This window comes from Capricornis sumatraensis, chromosome 2, assembly GCF_032405125.1.
Source record: "Capricornis sumatraensis isolate serow.1 chromosome 2, serow.2, whole genome shotgun sequence".
Taxonomy (NCBI): Eukaryota; Metazoa; Chordata; class Mammalia; order Artiodactyla; family Bovidae; genus Capricornis; species Capricornis sumatraensis.
Window position 1 is genome coordinate 171,311,734 of NC_091070.1, and position 23,289 is coordinate 171,335,022.

General features: G+C 35.7%; 1 protein-coding gene across 1 annotated transcript in view; it reads left to right on the forward strand.

Annotated features, from left to right (window-relative positions):
- The first annotated feature begins 10,260 nt into the window (after positions 1-10,260).
- Positions 10,261-23,289, forward strand: part of LRRIQ3 (leucine rich repeats and IQ motif containing 3) — a 170,612-nt gene continuing 157,583 nt past the window's right edge. The window contains exons 1-2 of the mRNA XM_068966640.1: positions 10,261-10,509; positions 14,206-14,529. Of these exons, the coding sequence (XP_068822741.1) occupies positions 10,261-10,509; positions 14,206-14,529 (573 nt within the window). The remainder of the gene's footprint in view (positions 10,510-14,205; positions 14,530-23,289) is intronic.

Below are 23,289 nucleotides of genomic sequence, written 5' to 3' on the forward strand. Positions count from 1 at the left end.
TCAAGCTCATTTACATTGAGTCAGTGATACCATCAAACCATCTTATCCTCTGTCTTTTGATGTTAGATCTGAATATTATCACCAAGACCAGTGTCAAGGAGTCTGCCTCATATATTTTCTTCAAGGAGTTATATGATTTCAGGTATTACTTTTAAGGCTCAGTTTATTTTTGTGCATAATGTAAAATACTGCTCAAGTTTCATTCTTTGGCTTGTGTCTGTGCAGTTTTCTCATCACTATATAGTGAAGAGACTTTTTTCTCATTGTATATTATTTTGTTCTTTGTTCTAAGCCAATTGACTATATATGAATGGTTTTGTTTCTGCACTATCTACTCTGTTCCATTGATCTATGTGTTTGTTTTTAATGCCAGTACTATACTGTTTTCATTACTATAGCTTTGTAATACAGTTTGAATTAGGGAGTATGATGGCTTCAACTTTGTTCTTTTTTCTCAATACTTTTTGGCTATTTGGGGTCTTTTGTGGTTTCATCCAGATATTAGGATCTGTGAAAAATGCCATTGGAATTTTGATAAGGTTGTTATTGCAACAATCTGCTGGACATGAATTTAAGCAAGCTCCAGGAGTTGGTGATAGACAGGAAAGCCTGGCATGCTGCAGTCCATGGGGTCCCAAAGAGCCGGACTCGACTGATCGACTGAACTGAACTGATACTGAACTGTAGATAACACTGAGTATCTACATGGATATTTTAACATTATTAATTCTTGCACTCCATGATCACAGAATATCTTTCTTGTCTTCTTCAATTTCTGTCATTAATGTGTTTACTTTTTAGTGGATAGGGTTTTTACTTCCTCAGTAATATTTATTCCTATGTATTTTATTCTTTTGAGACAATTATAAATGCGATTGATTCTGTTTCTGGTAAGTTACTATTAATGTACAAAAATGCATCAGATTTTTATGTATTGAGTCTGTATCCTATAATGTTACTGATACTTTAATAAACTTTAACAGTTTGTGGTGTGTGTGTATGTTAAATCCTCATGATTTTCTATTTTTTTTTTTTAGTTATTTTATTTTATTTTATTTTATTTTTTCCTTTTTTTTAATTAAATTTTAAAATCTTTAATTCTTACATGATTTTCTATATGTAACATGTTGTCATTTCCTTCTTTTTTTTTTCAATTTTAATACCTTTTACCTTTTATTCTTGCCTCAGTGTTCTGATTAAGACTTCCAAAAGTATGATGAGTAAAAGTGCTAAGAGTGGGCATCCTTGTGTTGTTTCTATTCTTGAGGTAAAAGCTTTCAGCTTTTCAGCATTGAGTATGATGTTAGCTGTGAGCTTGTAGCTTATGGCCTTTATTATGTTGAAGTATGTTCTGTCTATACCAAGTTTTGAGAGTTTTTATCATAAACTGATGTTGAATTTTGTCAAATGCATTTTCTGCATTTATTGAGATGATCATACAATTTGTATTGTTCAGTTTGTTAATGTGGTATATCACATGGACTGATTCGTGGATGTTGAACCATCCTTGCTTCTCTGGAATAAATCTCACCTAATATGGTATATAATCCTTTTAAAGTATTGTTCAGTTCTGTTTGATAATTTTTTGTTGAGTATTTATATATATATATATATGTTTATAAGGGATATTGATGTATATTACATTTTTCTGTAATATCTTGTTTTATTTAAGGTGGTACGGTCATGCTGGCCTCATAAAATGAGTTTCAGAATGTTCCATTATCTTCTATACTTTGGAAGAATTTGAGAAGAATTTATATTAATTCTTCATTGAATGTTTAAGGATTCACCTCAATCATTTTACTTTTATTCTACATTTATCTTTATGTAAAAAGTGGCTTTCCTGTGAACAACAACATATAGTTGAACTACTTTCTGATCCACTCTAAGTTTGATCCACTCTTGTCTTTTTATGATGCTTACACTATTGAAATTTAAAGTGATTAATTACATAGTTGGATTAATATCTATATTTGTCAATCTGTCTATTTGTTGTTTTTGGTACACAAATAGCCTTCTTCTTTTCTGCCTTTTATGATTTTCAATAGAACATTGTATATGATTCTGTTTTCTATCTTTTCTTAGCATATCCATTTTACTTAAAAAATTTTTTTTAAACCATTTCCCTAGAGATATCAAAAATTCCAATTCAGCCTCAATTAACACTATACTACTTCATCTATGGCATAAATATCTTATAAATATATACCTAATTCCTCTGTCATTTCCTTGTATCCTTACTGTTATTCATTTATACATAAACATAGTTACTGATACAAAAATGCGCAGTTGGCTTTTGAACAACATGAGTATGAACTGTTGGGTCCGTTTCTATGCTTTTTTTTTTTTTTTCTCAATAAATGTTCAGCTCAGTTCAGTCGCTCAGTCATGTCCAACTCTTTGCGACCTTGTAAATCGCAGCATGCCAGGCCAGTTCACTCAAACTCACGTCCATCAAGTCAGTAATGCCGTCCAGCCATCTCATCCTCTGTTGTCCCCTTTCCTCCTGCCCCCAATCCCTCCCAGCATCAGTCTTTTCCAATGAGTCCAATCTTCGCATGAGGTGGCCAGAGTACTGGAATTTCAGCTTTAGCATCATTCCTTCCAAAGAACACCCAGGGCTGATCTCCTTTAGAATGGACTGGTTGGATCTCCTTGCAGTCCAAGGGACTCTCAAGAGTCTTCTCCAACACAACAGTTCAAAAGGATCAATTCTTCAGCGCTCAGCTTTCTTCACAGTCCAACTCTCACATCCATGCATAACCACTAGAAAAACCCATAGCCTTGACTAGATGGACCTTTGTTGGCAAAGTAATGTCTTGCTTTTCTATATTTACACAATCTGTGGTTGATTGAAACTGGACATGGAACAACAGACTGGTTCCAAATAGGAAAAGGAGTATGTCAAGGTGGTATATTGTCACCATGCTTATTTAACTTATATACAGAGTACATCATGAGAAACACTGGGCTGGAGGAAGTACAAGCTGGAATCAGGATTGCCAGGAGAAATATCAATAACCTCAGATATGCAGATACCACCCTTATGGCAGAAAATGAAGAAGAACTAAAGAGCCTCTTGATGAAAGTGTAAGAAGAGAGTGAAAAAGTTGGCTTAAAACTCAACATTCAGAAAACTAAGATCATGGCATCCAGTCCCATCACTTCATGGCAAATAGATGGGGAAACGGTGGAAACAGTGGCTGACTTTATTTTTCTGGGCTCCAAAATCACTGCAGATGGTGATTACAGCCATGAAATTAAAAGACACTTACTCCTTGGAAGGAAAGTTATGACCAACCTAGACAGCATTTTCAAAAGCAGAGACATTACTTTGCCAACAAAAGTCCATCTAGTCACGGCTGTGGTTTTTCCTGTGGTCATGTATGGATTTGAGTGTTGGACTATAAAGAAAGCTGAGTGCTGAAGAATTGATGGTTTTGAACTGTGGTGTTGGAGAAGACTCTTGAGAGTCCCTTGGACTGCAAGGAGATCCAACCAGTCCATCCTAAAGGAGATCAGTCCTGGGTGTTCATTGGAAGGACTGATGTTGAAGCTGAAACTCCAATACTTTGGCCACCTGATATGAAGAGCTGACTAATTTGAAAAGACCCTGATGCTTGGAAAGATTGAGGGCAAGAGGAGAAGCAGACGACAGAGGATGAGATGGTTTAATGGCATCACCGACTCAATGGACATGGGTTTGAGTGGACTCCGGGAATTGGTGATGGACAGGGGTCCTGGCGTGCTGCAATTCATGGGGTCGAAAAAGTCGGACATGACTGAGTGACTGAACTGAATGGAGCTGAAGCCAAAGATGCAGATCCTCGGATAGTTGTGTGGAGGGCTGATTTTGTGACTTGAGCATTCATGGAATTTGTTATCTGCAGTGGATTTTGGAACCAATTTTCTGTGGCTACTGAGAGACAAATGACTTTTAACTGTGTGAGTGTTTTCACCCCTACCTCCAGCCGTGTTGTAGAAGCATCAGCTGTACATAGGTATGAGTATATAATCAAATACATTTTTACTATTAATATTTGAATGAACTTTTATCTTTTATATATACTAAAAATAAGAAAAATAAGAGATTGTTATTTTACCTTCAGTTGTTCCTGCCCCAGAGTTCTTTCTTTTTTTTACATAGATCTGAGCTTCTGAACTGTACTATTTTCTTTCTCTCTAAAGAACCAATCTTTTAAGGCAGGTCTGCTGACAGGAATTTTCTTGTTTTTGTCTGTAATTCTTTTTTTCTCATCTGCTTTTTTAGAATAATTTCACAAGGTATAGATTTCTTCCTCTCAACACTTCACTCCACTATCCTCTTGTTAGCCTGGTTTCTTAGGGAAAGTTAGATAAAAATTCTTATTTTTTCCTTTCTGTGAACAAAGGGTTTTCTTCCTATGGCATCTTTCACATTTCTTTCTGTATCCTTCATGAAATTTAAAAATGATATGTCTATATATATATAACTTTTTTTTTTTTTTTGGATCTCTTTCTTGCTTGGCGTTTTCTGCTTCCTTGTCATTGGGTTGTATCTAACATTAATTTACATAAATTCACCAGGATTATTTCTTCAGTATATTTTTATGTTCCTTTCTCCTTTAGCACTTTCTTCTCATTCTGGTATTTCATGTATGCGTATTGAATGCTTTCTGTAATTATCCCACAGTTTTGGGTTATTCTGGTCTGCTTTTCTCAGTCTTAGTTTTGTTTGCTTTTCAGTTTTTGAAGTTTCTATTGACATATTTTCAAGCTCAGAGATTCTCTCGTCGGCCACTCAGCCATATCCCATCTACTAAACGAGCCCTTAAAAGGCATCTATCAATTCTGTGATAGTATTTTGTATCTCTAGCATCTCTGTATTATTTCTATCTCTCTGCCTTACACTAACCATCTGTTCTTGTTTATGATCTACTTTTTGTTCATTCAGTTGATTAGCATGTAAATCTTCTATGTTTTAAATTTCTAGTCTGGTATTTTCAACATCTTTGCCAAGGCTGATTCTAGTTCTTAAGCTTAGTCTGTGTTTTTGTCTTTTAGTATAGTATATCTTGCAATTTTTTTGTTGAAAGACAGACATGATGTACTTGTGAAAAGAACTCGTAAAATAATGCTGTTGTGTAGTGACGAGGTGTGGGTAGAAAGAAGTATTCTACAGTTATATCATTAAGTCTTAGTCTTTCAGTGAGCCTGTGCCATTGGGTTGTGGATTTCACAAGTATTGCTTAGTTTTCCTACCTCTTAGGTGGGCAAGAGGGTAAGAGTGGTCTAGAGTTGAATATTCCCCTTCCTGTAAATGAATGCTAGAGGGGGATGGAATTGAGTATTTTTCTTCTTCCATGAGACTTTAATAAAACCTCAATCATGTAAGGTCCATTCAACAGTTTTCTTTGAGGACAGGCCTTATTAAGAGCAGAATGCTCTGGTGTATTTGAGAATTATTTATTTTCTCCCCCCTTTTGAAAGCATAAATGGATTTTTCTCCAGTGTTCACTTTGAGGATGTGTGAGAGCTCCTAGGTATTAATCTCACAAAAGCAAGTAGGGTTACCATCATTGACTCCTGGAGTTTTTAATCTCCTGTCAATACAGTTCAGTCATTCAGTCATGTCTGACTCTTTGCAATCCCATGAACCACAGCACGCTAGGCCTCCCTGTCCATCACCAACTTCTTGAGTCCACCCAAACCCATATCCATTGAGTCGGTGATGCCATCCAACCATCTCATCCTCTGTTATCCCCTTCTCCTTCTGCCCTCAATCTTTCCAAGCATCAGGGTCTTTTCAAATTAGTCAGCTCTTCATATCAGGTGGCCAAAGTATTGGAGTTTCAGCTTCAACATCAGTCCTTCCAATGAACACCCAGGACTGATCTCCTTTAGGATGGACTGGTTGGATCTCCTTGCAGTCCAAGGGACTCTCAAGAGTCTTCTCTAATACCACAGTTCAAAACCATCAATTCTTTGCTGCTCAGCTTTCTTTATAGTCCAACACTCAAATCCATACATGATCACTGGAAAAACCATAGCCTGGACTAGATGGACCTTTGTTGGCAAAGTAATGTCTCTGCTTTTGAAAATGCTGTCTAGGTTGGTCATAACTTTCCTTCCAAGGAGTAAGTGTCTTTGAATTTCATAGCTGCAATCACCATCTGCAGTGATTTTGGAGCCCAGAAAAATAAAGTCAGTTACTGTTTCCCCATCTATTTGCCATGAAGTGATGGGACCAGATGCCATGATCTTAGTTTTCTGAATGTTGATTTTTAACCCAACTTTTTCACTCTCCTCTTTCACTTTCATCAAGAGGCTCTTTAGTTCTTCTTCATTTTCTGCCATAAGGGTGATGTCATCTGCATATCTGAGGTTATTGATATTTCTCCTGGCAATCTTGATTCCAGCTTGTGCTTCCTCCAGGCCAGCATTTCACATGATGTACTCTGCATTTAAGTTAAATAGGGCGACAATATGCCGCCTTGACATACTCCTTTTTCTATTTGGAACTAGTGTGTTGTTCCATGTCCAAGGGAACATTTCATGCAAAGATGGGCTCAGTAAAGGACACAAATGGCATAGACCTAACAGAAGCAGAAGATACTAAGAAGAGGTGGCAAGAAAACATAGAAGAACTGTACAAAAAATATCTTCATGACCCAGATAATCATGATATGTGATCACTCACACTCACCTAGGACCAGACATCCTGGAATGTGAAGTCAAGTTGGCCTTAGGAATCATGACTACAAACAAAGCAGTGGAGATGATGGAATTCCAGTTGAGCTATTTCAGATCCTAAAAGATGATGCTGTGAAAGTGCTGCACTCAGTATGTCAACAAATTTGGAAAACTCAGCAGTGGCCACAGGACTGGAAAAGGTCAGTAGTCACTCTAATCCCAAAAAACGGCGATATCAAAGAATGCTCAGACTACCTCACAGGTGTACTCATCTCACATGCTGGTAAAGTAATGCTCAAAATTCTCCAAGCCAGCCTTCAGCAATTCTTGAACCGAGAACTTCCAGATGCTCAAGCTGGTTTTAGAAAAGACAGAGGAACCAGAGATCAAATTGCCAACATCTGCTGGATCATTGAAAAGGCAAGCGAGTTCCAGAAAAACAGCTGTTTGTGCTTTATTGACTATGCCAAAGCCTTTGACTGTGTGGATCATAATAAACTGTGGAAAATTCTGAAGGAGATGGGAATACCAGACCACCTGACCTACCTCTTAAGAAACCTGTATGCAGGTCAGGAAGCAACAGCTTGAATTGGACATGGAACAACAGCCTGGTTCCAAATAGTAAAAGGAGTACGTAGAGGCTGTGTAATGTCAATACAGAGCATGTCGTAACTTGTCAGTTATAGGTTTTCCTATTGGGAGATACTGTTTTCTCGAGAGACCTTTGCGGGTGAATTTCCACTCCCATAGGTTCTGAATCTCTATATCTGCCTACCTGTCTCTGATTTTGGGGGTATTGATTCTCCCTGTGACCTCCCTTCTTTGATGAATCTAAGAAGACTTGTTGATTTTTCAGTTAATTGTCATGCCTTTACTTGCTAAGATGGGGTGACACCTTCCAAGCTCCTTACATGAAGGACTGAAAACCAGAAGTGCCCTCACTTACTTTTTGAATAGACATTCTATCTTGAATTGTTAATTCAACTAGATATTTGCTTTATAAGTAATATTCATCTTATAGTGCTTGCTATGTGCCAGACATTGTTCTAAAGCCTTTATGCAGACTCATTTAGTCCTCATAACAACCATTTCCATCAAATACTGTACTATCCACATTTTATAGATGAGGAAATTGAGGCACATAATTTGATACATATGAAACAGAAGATACTTAACTTGCCTAAGGTCACCAAGCTCAGAACAACTTTTATTTTTGTCTTTATTTAACTCCCTTAAAGCTGGTTCAAACCATCAAAATAACTTCCTCTGAGCAATAGAATGTCAAAGAGTTAAAGCTGTGCAAGTTCGACATAAACGTTTAGAAGGCCTGACATATCCTATGTTTATACTTTTTGGAGCCCTGATTCAACCATATAGAAACCTTGCTTCCTTATTAACAGAGACAGATGAATATACATGTGAGAAGATGACATCATGAGTACTGCTATAGTTAGAGAAGCCTTGGTATAGTATGGTGAGAGAGACCCATACATCCCAGCATCCTAGCAAAACCTACCTCCCTGCTGTCCTTGCCAGTGTTTCACATATGTAAATTAGCCACCTTGGAGGTATTTGAATGAGTCCCACAAGATTGACTCTCAGGTCAACATCACTTGGAAAAGAACTGCCATTTTACTAAGTCAACCCACAGATCTAAGAAAGAATAAATGTTGATTTTTTTTAAACATGGTAGGTTTTGGGGTGCTTTATTACACAGTGGAAATATATGAAAAAATTGTGCACTTTAAAAAAAGACATTGGATATTGGTTGTAGAGAATTCAAACTGAGGGATTTCAAAGAATTAACATATTTTAATCTAAATCAGCTAAACACATTAGGAATCTTTACTTTCAGGTTTATTGTGATATAATTGATATATAACATTGTACAAGTTTAATATATACAATATGATAATTTGATACACATATACATATACTTCATGGGAAATAGATGGGAAACAGTGTAAACAGTGTCAGACTTTATTTTGGGGGGCTCCAAAATCACTGCAGATGGTGACTGCAGCCAAGAAATTAAAAGACGCTTACTCCTTGGAAGAAAAGTTATGACCATCCTAGATAGCATATTCAAAAGCAGAGATATTACTTGGCCGACTAAGGTCCATCTAGTCCAGGCTATGGTTTTTCCACTAGTCATGTATGGATGTGAGAGTTGGACTGTGAAGAAGACTGAGTGCTGAAGAATTGATGTGGTTGAACTGTGCTGTTGGAGAAGACTCTTGTGAGTCCCTTGGACTGCAAGGAGATCCAACCAGTCCAGTCTGAAGGAGATCAACCCTGGGATTTCTTTGGAAGGGATGATGCTAAAACTGAAGCTCCGGTACTTTGGCCACCTCATGCGAAGAGTTGACTCATTGGAAAAGACTTTGATGATGGGAGGGATTGGGGGAAGGAGGAGAAGGGGACGACAGAGGATGAGATGGCTGGATGGCATCACTGACTCAATGGACATGAGTCTGAGTGAACTCTAGGAGTTGGTGATGGACAGGGAGGCCTGGCGTGCTGCGATTCGTGGGGTCGCAAAGATTCAGACACGACTGAGCGACTGAGCTGAACTGAACTGATGCATTGCAAAATGATTACCATGGTAAGGTTCGTTAACACGCATCACGTCATTACCTGTTTTTTTGTTTGTTTGTTTGCTTGTTTATTGTGTACGAGGACATTTAGGACCTACTCTCCAAGTGACTAAGTATACAGTATAGTTTTTTTAACTATAGTCATGGTGTTGTAGGCTTCCCAGGTGGTACTGGTGGTAAAGAACCTGCTTGCCATTGCAGGAGGCATAAGAGACAGGAGTTTGATCCTTAGGTCAGGAAGATCCCCTAGAGGAGGGCCTGACAACCTACTCAAGTATTCTTGCCTGGAGAATCCCTGTGGACACAGGAGCCTGGAGGGGGACAGTCTGCAGGGTCACAGAGTCAGACATGACTGAAGCAACCTAACACGCCCTTGTGGTGTTCTACACTGTATCCCCCAAACTTGTTCATTTTATAACTGGAATTTTGTTCCCTTTGTCTAACATCTTCCCATTTCTCGCACCCCATTTTGGCCACAGCTGGCAACCACCAATTTAATTTCTATTTGAATAAAGTTCAACTGTTTTAGATTGTACATTAAGCAAGATAATATAGTATTTGTCTTTCTCTGTTGACTTATTTCACTTAATATAAAGTCCTCAAGTTTCATTTATGTTGTAGAAAATGGATAAGGAGGGGCTAGGGATAAATTGGGAGATTTAGACTGACATAAACACACTACTGCATATAAAATAGATAACTAAGAACCTGCACGGGGAGCTCTACTCAATACTCTGCAATGGCTTATATGGGAAAAGAATCTTAAAAAAATGGGTGGTTATGTGTATTTGTATAACTGATGCAGTTTTCTGTATACCGATAATGCAACATTGTAAATCAGCTATACTCCAATAAAAATTTAAGAAAAACTCAAAAATGCTTTGGGATGGAAGATTCTTAAGATTAAGATTTCTAAGATTCTTATTCTTAGAAAATATTATTTTCAGACACATTTATTTGAGAAAAACTCAAAATTTCTCATTTTTCTTAGATGTTTCATGGAACAATCATAGAAGAGCTAACCAATCACAGAGAATGGAGTCACTATAATGAAAATATAATAGAAGATCAAAAAGATTTTGTTTTTGTGAAGTTCAGTGGCCTTCATTTAAAATCTATGGAAAATCTTCAATCTTGTATCTCTCTTAGAGTATGCATCTTCTCAAACAATTTTATTACAGATATTCATCCACTTCAGAGTTGCATGAAATTAATCAAACTTGATCTCCATGGAAATCAGGTAAGCAGTAGTCATTTCACTTGTTTGCATATAAATGAAGCTGATATCTAATAAGCTCGTAGGTTATCTATACACAGTATTTCTCCCAGGTAGTCTTTGTGTGTGAAATATAAACAATTCAGAACTAAATAAAAAATAAAAAAAAATATAAACACAAATATAAGCAAACACTTAACCATTTAATAAACATTTTAAATATAATCAAACATTTGTAATTTAAAATATGTAAACCCAACAGTGTGTGATTTGGTTTATTTTGCTTCTTAAATCCATAGTCTTAAGACTACTTCTTGACTGCTTAATTTTTTTAATGATATGGACTAGACATACAGCATTATATTAATTTCAAGTATACAACATAATGATTCAGCATTTGTTTATATTGCAAAATGATCACAATAAGTCAAGTTAGCATCCTTCCCTAAAAAATTAAAATTTTTCCCTCATGATGAGAACTTTTATTATTATTATCTATTTTCTTAACAACTTGCAAATATATAATCCTATAGTATTAACTATACTCACCCTGCTGAATATTATTGAATATATCCCCAGGACTCATTTATCTTATAACTGAAACTTTGTATCTTTTTAGCACCTTCACATTTCCCCCACCACCTCTGCCTCTGAATCACTGATAGTTCTCTGTAAGAGTTTTTTTTTGTTTTGTTTTTTTCAGATTCCACCTGAGTGAGATCATGGTACTTGTTTTTCTCTCTTATTTCATTTAGTGTAATACCCTGAAAGTACACCATGTTGTTTCAAATGGCGTGATTTCATTCTTTTTTTGTGAGTCAATAATATTACACTGGATGTGTATATCACATTTTCTTTACTTACTCTTCCATAGATAGCAGGAGACAGACATTTTGGTTGCTTTCATGTCTTGGCTATTATAAATAATACTGCAGTGAACATGGGAGTGTATGTGTCTATTTGAGCTAGTATTTTCACTTCCTTGTAATACATTTCCAGAAATAGAATTGCTGGGTCATATGGAAGCTTTACTTTGAATTTTTTGAGGAACCCCTGCTGTTTACCTAGTGACTACACCAATTTACAATCCTCCAAACACTGAACAGGTTCCCTGTTCTCCACATCCTTGCCAACAATTTATTTTTTGTCTTTTTGATAATAGCTATTCTCACAGGCATGAGAATGGTCCCGTGGTTTCAGTATGCATTTCCCTGATGATTGGTGATGCTGAGTAACTTTTGATGTACCTGCTGGCCACCGGTATGTCTTATTTGGAAAAAACATTGTCTTAGATCCTCTGCCTATTTTTTAGTTGGATTTTTTTTCCTATTGTTGTATGAGTTCTTTATGGTTTTTTGATGTTAGCCTCATCTCAGATGTGATTTGCAAATATTTTCGCCCATTCAATAGGTTCCCTTTTCTTTTTATTGATGGTTTCCTTTATGTGCAGAAGCTTTTTAGTTTGACATCATTTCACTGTTCAGTTTTGAGTTTTCTGCCTTTACTTTTGGTGTCAAATTGAAAAAACTATCGCCAAGACCCATACCAAGGTGCTTACCACCAGTGTTTTTTTCTAGGAATTTTATGGTTTCAGATTGTGCCTTCAAGTCTTTAATCCATGTTGAGTTTACTTTTCTGTACAGCATAAGATAGTGGTCAACTTTCATTCTTTCACATGTGTATGTCCCATTTTTCCAACACAATTTATTGAAGAAAATGCTCTTTTCTTAGTGTATGCTCTTGACTCCATTTTTGTAAATAAATTGATCTTTACTGTAAATCAGTTTTGTAAATCAATGTGTGGGTTTATTCATGGGCTGTGTTTCTGTTTCATTGACCTTTTTTTTAAAAAATGCCAGTACCATTCTGTTTCTTTCTTTCTTTTTTTTTTATTGTAGCTTTATATTATGCTTTGAATTCACGAAGTGTGACAGCGCCAGCTTCATTCTTTCTCAAAGTGTTTGACTATTTGAGTGTTTTTTAGTTTCGTACAAATATTAGGATTATTTGTTCTATATATGTTAAAAATGCCACTGGAATTTTGGCATGGCTTTCGTTGAATCTCTAGGTTGCTTTGGGTAGTATAAATATTATAACAGCATTAATTCTTACAGCCCACAAGGACAGAATATCTTTCAGTTTACTTGTATTCTTCAATTACTTTTCAGTATGTTTTATAATTTTCACTGTATATGCACATCTTTAACCTCATTGGTTAAATTTATTTCTAAATATTTTTACTATTTTGATGTAATTATGAATGAGATTATTTTATTAATTTCCCCTTCCAACATTCAATAGCTCAGGCATAGAAAGACTGCATAATTTTGTGTGTTGATTTTGTATTCTGAAATGTTAATTGATTTTATTTATTCTGACAGTTATTTTCTGGAGTATTTAGGGTTTTCTGTATACAGGCATACTGTATTTTAGTAGGTATCACTTTATTGCACTTCACAAGTACTACATTTTTTACAAATTGAAGATTTGTGGCAATCCTACATTATCAGATGATGATTAACAATTTCTAGGAATAAAGTATTGAAGTAGGCAATGGCAACCCACTCCAGTACTCTCGCCTGGAAAATCCCATGTTCAGAGGAGCCTGGTAGGCTGCAGTCCATGGGGTCTCTAAGTTGGACATGACTGAGTGACTTCACTTTCACTTTTCGCTTTCATGCATTGGAGAAGGAAATGGCAACCCACTCTAGTGTTCTTGCCTGGTGAATCCCAGGGATGGCGGAGCCTGGTAGGCTGCCGTCTCTGGGGTCGCACAGAGTCGGACACGATTGAAGTGACTTAGCAGCAGCAGCAGCAATACAGTATATTTTACATCAGATGTATACTTTGATTTTTTTCTAGACATAATGCTGTTTCACACTTAATAGACTGTAATATAGTGTGAACAATTTTAATATGCACTGGGAAACCAAAAAAAAAAAAAAAAAACTCCTTCTTTATTGCAATATTTGCTATATTGCAGTAATCTGAAACCAAATGCACAAAATCTCTGAGGTGTGAATGTAGGTCATTTAATTTGCAAAAAGTGACAGTTTTACTTTTTCCTTTCCAATTTAGATGCCTTTATTCCTTCTTCTTGCCTAATTACTTTGACTAGGACTTCTAGCTCCCAGTGCTATGTTGTTTGAAAATACAAAACTGGGCATCCTTGTCTTATTCTTGCTGTTAGAGGGAAAGATTTTATCTTTTTACCATTGAGAATGATGTTAGCTGTAAGCTTGTCATACATGGCCTTTATTATGTGGAGGTACATTCCTTCTATACTCTTTGTTGAGAGTTTTAACTATAAATGGATGTTGAATTTTGGCAAATACCTTTCTTGTATCTATTGAGATGACTATATGATTTTTATCCTTCATTTTTGGAGTATCACATTGATTGATTTGACCCTTACATTTTTCATGCAAGGGAAATATTTTAGAAAAGATTAAAAAGTCTACTTATTACAAAGGAATTTTTATTGAATGGATTATATGTTTGTTTGTTTAATTACACTAGTAATTACAGGTACCTAATGTATTTTAGTTTACCCCAGTCATCCTTTGGATAATTAGAAATTCCATTTTTGTTTACTAATGAGAAATTTGCTATTTGCATTGAATATTGAATTATAGAAGATATTTAATGTTTTTCCTTTTTTTCCATATAATTCCGGGATTATTGGTATTGGTATTTAAAGTATTACTATTATTGCTTCAGATAAAGAGTCTACCAGGTACCAAATTTTGGAGTGGATTGAAGAATCTAAAACTTCTCTATCTACATGACAATGGGTTTGCAAAGTTAAAGAACGTATGTATGTTATCTGCCTGTCCGAGCCTCATTGCCCTCACTATGTTTGATTGTCCAGTAAGCCTTAAAAAAGGATATAGACATGTTCTTGTCAACAGTATATGGACTCTCAAAGCATTGGATCATCATGTGATTTCTGATGAAGAAATAATTCAAAACTGGCATCTTCCTGAAAGATTCAAGACCTGTAACCACCGACTTCTCTTTAATTTCTGCTCTGCTTTGAAAAAGGTAGTTGGCTTCATTTGAGTTTCATTTTAAATAAATGAAGTAAAACTTTAACTTCTAATTTCTATTACCTAAATTATATAAATCAGTATTTTTATCACTTATATGAAATATCAGAAACTAGTGAATATATTATCATACTAATGTCTTAACAAAATTTATAAAAGCTTATGTGCCTACTGCTAAAAATTACTGATCATGTGATTATCAAACTGTGGAGAAACAAGTATTTAACATTTTGAGGGGTCTCCATTATGTTTAATAGCTTTAAGAACGTATAGCTTATATGCTATAAAATTTACCCATTTTGCATTTATGAGTCCATAATTTTGGTAAATTTGCATTAATATATAACTGTATAACTGTCTTCACAATCCATTGTTAGAAATTTCCACCATTCCCAAAATTCTCCTCCTTCCCATTTGCAATTAACCCCCACTATTACCTTGGTCTTATGTAATCATTTGTCTATTTCTGTCTCTGTAAATTTGTTTCTCTAAACATTTTATTTATTTTTAATTCAAAAAACATTAAACATCTTTCTACAGCACGCTAGACAGTATAAGGAAATACATACACAAAGATGAATGTAGAATAAAATATTTCCTTACTGGCAGCTGATAGACCACATGGGATGAAAAATAATCACTAAGAAAATATAATAGGGCCCAATTATTGGGCCTGTTATTGAGGATCCTAGAAAGTTCTTGTTTATACAGATTATATACATAGATATTAATGTATTAAAAATTAAAAGAGAATTTTCAAATATATACTTAAGTCATTTGAAATAACAAACCCATTTTATATCAACATAAACATATTTTATGAAAAAAATATACTCTCCAAAATAAAAATAATTAAAAGAATGACATTATTTTACATTTTTGTACATCTCTTCAATATGTCTTAATAAAACATATTTTCTCATATCTACTTCTGCATTCAAACTATTGTGATATGTTGTTTTGACTGAAATAAATAAAGAAAATATGGCCTCATACAGATATGTAATTAGAAAAAGAAGGCCCTCATGGGTTCTTGAAGGGTCTTGGGGCCTCCCAAGGATTCTAAAATCACATTCTGAGATTTACTGAATTATAAGAAAAAAACATTCTATCAAATTATGTCAGTTATAATTCTAAAATGAAAGTAGTTAGATTGAGCATCCCCTGTCTGTATTAAAATACTAAATGAGAATTAATCTAACAACTTAATTCTTATACTCCGTAACCTAAATGCCGAAGGATTCTATATCTAGAATCCACAGGATTTTCTTTTCTTTTTCTTTTCTTTTTTAAGTAAAAGATCATCATATAGTACAGTTGTTTTTAAACATGGCTGCTCATTAGAAACACATCTGGAGCTTTTGAGAAAAATACCAATACCTGGGCATTTGTATTTTTCAAAAAATTCCATAATTCTGATATGCATCTGGATTTTAAAAAATGATTACAGGATTTGTATTAAATGGTAGAGTTAGTGATATAGAATTCTATTATTTTCTGTTTATTAATCATGATACAATGGTATTAAGCAAATAATAGTTATATAATAACAATAATAAATTATATTTATCAGTTTTCTTAATCAGTTCAGTTCCGTTGCTCAGTCGTGTCCGACTCTTTGCGACCCCATAAATCGCAGCATGCCAGGCCTCCCTGTCCATCACCATCTCCCGGAGTTCACTCAGACTCACATCCATCGAGTCCGTGAGGCCATCCAGCCATCTCATCCTCAATTGTCCCCTTCTCCTCCTGCCCCCAATCCCTCCCAGCATCAGAGTCTTTTCCAATGAGTCAGTTCTTCGCATGAGGTGTCCAAAGTACTGGAGCTTCAGCTTTAGCATCATTCCTTCCAAAGAAATCCCAGGGTTGATCTCCTTCAGAATGGACTGGTTGGATCTCCTTGCAGTCCAAGGGACTCTCAAGAGTCCTCTCCAATACCACAGTTCAAAAGCATCAGTTCTTCAGTGCTCAGCCTTCTTCACAGTCCACAGTCCACAGTCAAGCCATAATGGAAACATGATTAACCTAACTATAAAATAATTGAATACAATTTGGGGGGGGGGGGTCAATTGGAGTCATTAGTAAGTGGAAATGCATACGTACACGTTTTCATCTCCCCAGCCAGTCTATGTCTTTGGGTTGATGCATTTAATCCACTTACATTTAAAGGTGGTTATCAATATATATGATCCTATTACCATTTTCTAAATTGTTTTGGGTTTATTTTTTGTTAAGTCTTTTCCTTATCTTGTATTTCTTGTTTAGAGAAGTTCTTTTAGCTTTTGTTGTAAAGCTGATTTGGTGGTGCTGAATCTCTTAACTTTTGCCTGTTTGGAAAGCTTTTGATTTCTCCATCAAATCTGAGCAAGAGTCTTGCTGGGTAGCATATTCTTAGTTGTAGGTTCTTTCTTTTCATCACTTTAAATATCCTGACCTTCTCCTCTGATTTGTAGAGTTTCTGTTGATAAATCAACTGAAAACATTATGGAAGTTCCTTGTATGTTACTTGTCATTTTTCCCTTGTTTCTTTTGACATTTTGTCTTTATCTTCAATTTTCATCATTTTGATTACTATGTCTCAGTGTGTTCCTCCTTGGGTTTATCCTGCATGGGTACTCTCTGCACTTCCTGGACTTGGTTGACTATTTCCTTTCCCATTTTTAAGGAAAGTTTTCAGCTATACTTCTTTAAATATTTTCTCAAGTCCTTTCTCTCTTCTCCTTCTAGGACCCCTATAATGCAAATGTTGGTGCATTTAATGTTGTCCCAGAGATTGCCAAATAATTGATGCTTTCAAACTGTGGTGCTGAAGAAGACTCTTGAGAGTCCCTTGGATCTCAAGGAGATCAAACCAGTCAATCCTAAAGGAAATCAACCCTGAATACTCATTGGAAGGACTGATACTGAAGTTCCAATACTTTGGCCGCTTGATGCAAAGCACAAGCTCTTTGGAAAAGACCTTGATTCTGGGAAAGATTGAGGACAGGAGGAGAAGGGGATGACAGAGGATGAGAGGTTGGATGCCATCACTGACTCAATGGACATGACATTGAGCAAACTCTGGGAGATATGGAGGACAGGGAAGCCTGGTGTGCTGTAGTCCATGGAGTTGCAGTCAGACACAGCTGAGTGACAGAACAATAAATCAGTTATAAGGGAAAACAGGAAAATTCACAATTATGTAGAGATTAAAAAACTTACAACAACCAATGTATTGAAAAAAAAATCTTAAATGAAAACAGAATGAGAACTAATAGGATATAGTAAAAGCTGTTTAGAGGTCATTTTATAGTGATAGATGCCTACATTAAAAAAAGAACTCAAATGAACAATATAACTTTATACCCCAAGGAACTAGAAGAAGAGAACAAATTAAACCAAATTTTGTGAGAAGAAGGAAATAAAGACAAGAAATAAATGGAATAGACATTAAAAAGACTACAGAAAAGATAAATGAAACCAAGAGATTTATTTTTTGAAAAGATAAACAAAATAGACAAACTCTTTGTTATACTTGAGAGAGAGGATTCAAGGAAGTAAGGTTAGGAAGAAAGAGGAGACATCACAGTTGATACCATACAAATACAGAAGATTATGAGAGACTGCTATAAGCAATTGTATGCCAACAGACAACATAGAAATGGATACATTCCTAGAAACATACAACTTACTAAGACTAAATCATGAAGAAAAAAAAAAAAAAAACTAAGGCACTAATTAGCAGGGAGATTGAATCAGTAATCAAAAGTCTCCTAACATAGAAAAATTTAGAACCAGATGGCTTCACTGGTAAATTCTATCAAACATTTAAGGAAAAACTAATACCAATTTTCTCATACTTTTCAAAAGAAATAGAATCTAAAGGAACACTTAACTGAAACCAAAACTATATGAGGACACTAGAAGAAAAATACAGATCAATATCCATGATGAATATGGATACAAACCCCTCAACAAAATGTTAGCAAACTGAGTTCACTAATATATTGAAAAGATCATACATCATGATGAGGTGGGATTTATCCCTGGGATAAAAATATCCCTAGTGAATATAAACACAAAAATCTTTAACAAAACCTTAGCAAGTGTAATTTAGCATATGTAAGAAGAATTATATACCATGAGGAAGTAGAACTTGTTTCAGGGATTCACAGCTGATTCAATATTTGAAAATGAATTAATATAATCTCTCATATCAGAAGACTCAAGAATGTTTTCTTCCTAAGACTGGGAACAAAACAGATGGCTCTTCTTATTCCTCTTGTCAACATGTTGCTGGTAAGTCTAGGTGGTGCAAAAAAGTGAGAAAAGGAAATAAAAAAATACCAATGAGAAAAGAAGAAATAAACTATTTGCAGATGAAATGATCACCTATGTGGAAAATGCCACAGAATCTACCAAAAAATTTCTTAAAACTAAAAAGTGAGCTTAGCAGGGCTACAGGGTGCTAGGTAAACAAAAATCAATCCTATTTCTGTGTACTAACAGTGAGTACATGGTCAACAAAATTAAATACATATTGTCATTTATAATCACTCAAAAATGAAATACTTAGATGTAAATCTAACAAAATATGAACAATTGAACTTGATGGAAAAAATATAGTTTTTTCAATAAATTTTACTTGGAACAGTTGGACATACATACACAGAGACACACACACACAAGAAATGAACTTCCTTAAGTTTTACAACTCAAAAAAATTAACTCAGATTGGTTCTTGGAGTTAAATGTAAAACTGAAAATTAAAAAACAAAGCAACAAAAAAAGCTTTTAGAAAAAATAAAATTGAAGGAAATCTTTAGGATCTAGGCTGAGGCAAAGACAGATCTGATAATAAAAGCACAATCTTTAAAAGAAAAAATGGTGAAGTGAATTTCATCAATTTTTAAAAATACTCTGTAAAAGACCCTATGAAGTGAATGGAAAGATAAGCTCAGAGTCAGGGAAAGCATTTGGAAGTGAAATTTTTACAATGACAATAGGGGTGGTCCTAAGATGGCAGAGGAAAAGGACGGAGAGACCACTTTCTCCCCCACAAATTGATTGAAAGAATATTTGAACGATGAGCAAATTCCACAAAACAACTTCTGAATGCTGGCAGGGGACATCGGGCACCCAGAAAAGCAGTCCATTGTCTTCGAAAGGAGATGGAGAAGTCTTGAGACTACTGTAAGAATAAGACTGAAATCCAGGGCAGGAGGCTTAAGTTCAAAACCTGAGAATACCAGAGAACTCTTGACTCCAGGGAACATTAATCAATAAGAGCTCATCCAAAAGCCTCCATACATACACTGAAACCAAGCACCACCCAAGAGCCAACAAGTTCCAGAGCAAGATATACCACGCAAATTCTCCAACAACACAGGAACATAGCCCTGAGCTTCAATATACAGGCTGCCCAAAGTTACACCAAACCGACTGACATCTCAAAACTCACTTCATTGTACTCCAGAGAGAAGATATCCAGCTCCACCCACCAGAGCACCGACACAAGCTTCCTTAACCAAGAAACCTTGACAAGCCACTTGACCAACCTCACCCACAGCGAGGAACCTCCACTATAAAGAGAAACCAAAACTGCCAGAATATGGAAAGGCCACCACAAACACAGCAATCTAAACAAGATGAAAAGGCAGAGAATTACTCAGCAGGTAAAGGAACAGGATAAATGCCCACCAAACCAAACAAAAGAGGAAGAGATAGGGAATCTACCTGAAAAATAATTCAGAACAATGATAGTGAAAATGATCCAAAATCTTGAAAACAAAATGGAGTTACAGATAAACAGCCTGGAAACAAGAATTGAGAAGATGCAAGAAATGTTTAACAAGGACCTAGAAGGAATAAAAAAGTCAATATATAATGAATAATGCAATAAATGAGATCAGAGACACTCTGGAGGGAACCAGCAGTAGAATAATGGAGGCAGAAGATAGGATAAATGAGGTAGAAGATAGAATGGTAGAAATAAATGAAGCAGAGAAGGAAAAAAGAAAAAATAATTAAAAGAAATGAGGACAACCTCAGGGACCTCTGGGACAATGTTAAACGCCCCAAAATTCAAATCATAGGAATCCCAGAAGAAGAAGACAGAAAGACCATGAGAAAATCGTTGAGGAGGTCATAGTTGAAAACTTCCCTAAAATGGGGAAGGAAATAGTCACCCAAGTCCAAGAAACCCAGAGAGTCCCAAACAAGATAAACCCAAAGCGAAACACCCCAAGACACATAGTAATCAAATTAACAAAGATCAAACACAGAGAACAAACATTAAAAGCAGCAAGGGAAAAACAACAAATAACACACAATGGGATTCCCATAAGGATAACAGCTGATCTTTCAATAGAAACTCTTCAGGCCAGGAGGAAATGGTAGGACATACTTAAAGTGATGAAAGAGAAAAACCTACAGCCCAGATTACCCAGCAAGGATCTCATTCAGATATGAAGGAAAAATCAAAAGTTTTACAGACAAGCAAAAGCTGAGAGAATTCAGCACCACCAAACCAGCTCTCCAAAAAATGCTAAAGAATCTTCTCTAGACAGGAAACAGAAAGGGTGTATAAACTCAAACCCAAAACAATAAAGTAAATGGCAACGGGATCATACTTATCAATAATTACCTTAAATGTAAATGGGTTGAATGCCCCAACCAAAAGACAAAGACTGGCTGAATGGATACAAAAATAAGACCCCTATATATGTTGTTTATAAGAGACCCACCTCAAAACAAGGGACACATACAGACTGAAAGTGAAGGGCTGGAAAAAATTACTCCATGCAAATAGAGAGCAAAAGAAAGCAGGAGTAGCAATACTCATATGAGATAAAATAGACTTTAAAATAAAGGCTGTGAAAAGAGATAAAGAAGGACACTACATAATGATCAAAGGATCAATCCAAGAAGAAGATATAACAATTATAAATATATATGCACCCAACAGAGGAGCACCACAATATGTAAGGCAAACGCTAACAAGTATGAAGGGGAAATTAACAATAACACAATAATAGTGGGAGACTTTAATACACCACTCACAACTATGGAAAGATTAACTAAACAGAAAATTAACAAGGAAACACAAATTTTAAATGATACAATAGACTGGTTAGACCTTATTGATATCTATAAGACATTTCACCCTGAAAGAATGAATTTCACCTTTTACTCAAGTGCACACGGACCCTTCTCCAGGATAGATCACATCCTGGGTATAATCTAGCCTTGGTAAATTCAAAAAACTATGAAATCATTCCAAGCATCTTTTCTGACCACAAGGCAGTAAGATTAGATATCAGTTACATGAGGAAAACAATTAAAAATTCCAACATATGGAGGCTGAACGACATGCTGCTGAATAACCAACAAATCACAGAAGAAATCAATAAAGATAAAAATATGCATAGAAAGAAATGAAAATAAAAACACAACAATCCAAAACCTATGGGACACTGTAAGCAGTGCTAAGGGGAAGGTTCATAGCACTACAGGCTTACCTCAAGAAATGAGAAAAAAGTCAGCTAAATAATGTAACTCTACAACAAAAGCAACTAGAAAAGAAAGAAATGAAGAACCTCAGGGTTAGTAGAAGTAAAGAAATCTTAAAAATTCAGTTCAGTTCAGTTCATTCGCTTAGTCATATCCAACTCTTTGTGACCCCATGAACCACAGCACGCCAGGCCCCCCGTCCATCACCAGCTACCAGAGTTCACCCAAACCCATGTTCATTGAGTTGGTGATGCCATCCAACCATCTCATCCTCTGTCGTCCCCTTCTCCTCCTGCCCTCAATCTTTCCCAGCATCAGAGTCTTTTCAAATAAGTCAGCTCTTCTCATCATTGGCCAAAGTATTGGAGTTTCAGCTTCAGCATCAGTCCTTCCAATGAATATTCAGGACTGATTTCCTTTACGAGGGACTGGTTGGATCTCTTTGCAGTCCAAGGGACTCAAGAGTCTTCTCCAACGCCACAGTTCAAAAACATCAATTCTTTGGCACTCAGCTTTCTTTATAGTCCAACTCTCACATCCATACATGACCACTGGAAAAACCATGGCCTTTATTAGACAGACCTTTGTTGACAAAGTATTGTCTCTGCTTTTTAATATGCTAAGTTGGTCATAACTTTCCTTCCAAGAAGTAATCTAAATGCAAGGAAACAAAAGAGACCTTAGCAAAAATCAACAAAGCTAAAAGCTGGTTCTTTGAAAAGATAAGTAAAATTGACAAACCAGTAACCAGACTCATCAAGAAACAAAGGGAGAAAAATCAAATCAATAAAATTAGAAATGAAAATGGAGAGATGGAAACACAGAAATATAAAGGATCATAAGAGACTACTATCAGCAACTATACACCAATAAAATGGACACTTGGAAGAAATGAACAAATTCTTAGAAAAGTATAACTTTCCAAACCTGAGCCAAGTAGAAATAGAAAATCTTAACAGACCCATCACAAGCATGGAAATTGAAACTGTAAGCAGAAATCTTCCAGCACACAAAAGCCCAGGACCAGATGGCTTCACAGCTGAATTCTACCAAAAATTTAGAGGAGCTAACACCTATCCTACTCAAACTCTGCCAGAAAATTGCAGAGGAAGGGAAATTCCCACACTCATTCTATGAGGCCACCATCACCCTAATACCAAAACCTGACAAAGATGCCATAAAAAAAGAAAACTGCAGACCAATATCACTGATGAACATAGATGCAAAAATCCTTGACAAAATTCTAGCAAACAGAATCTAACAC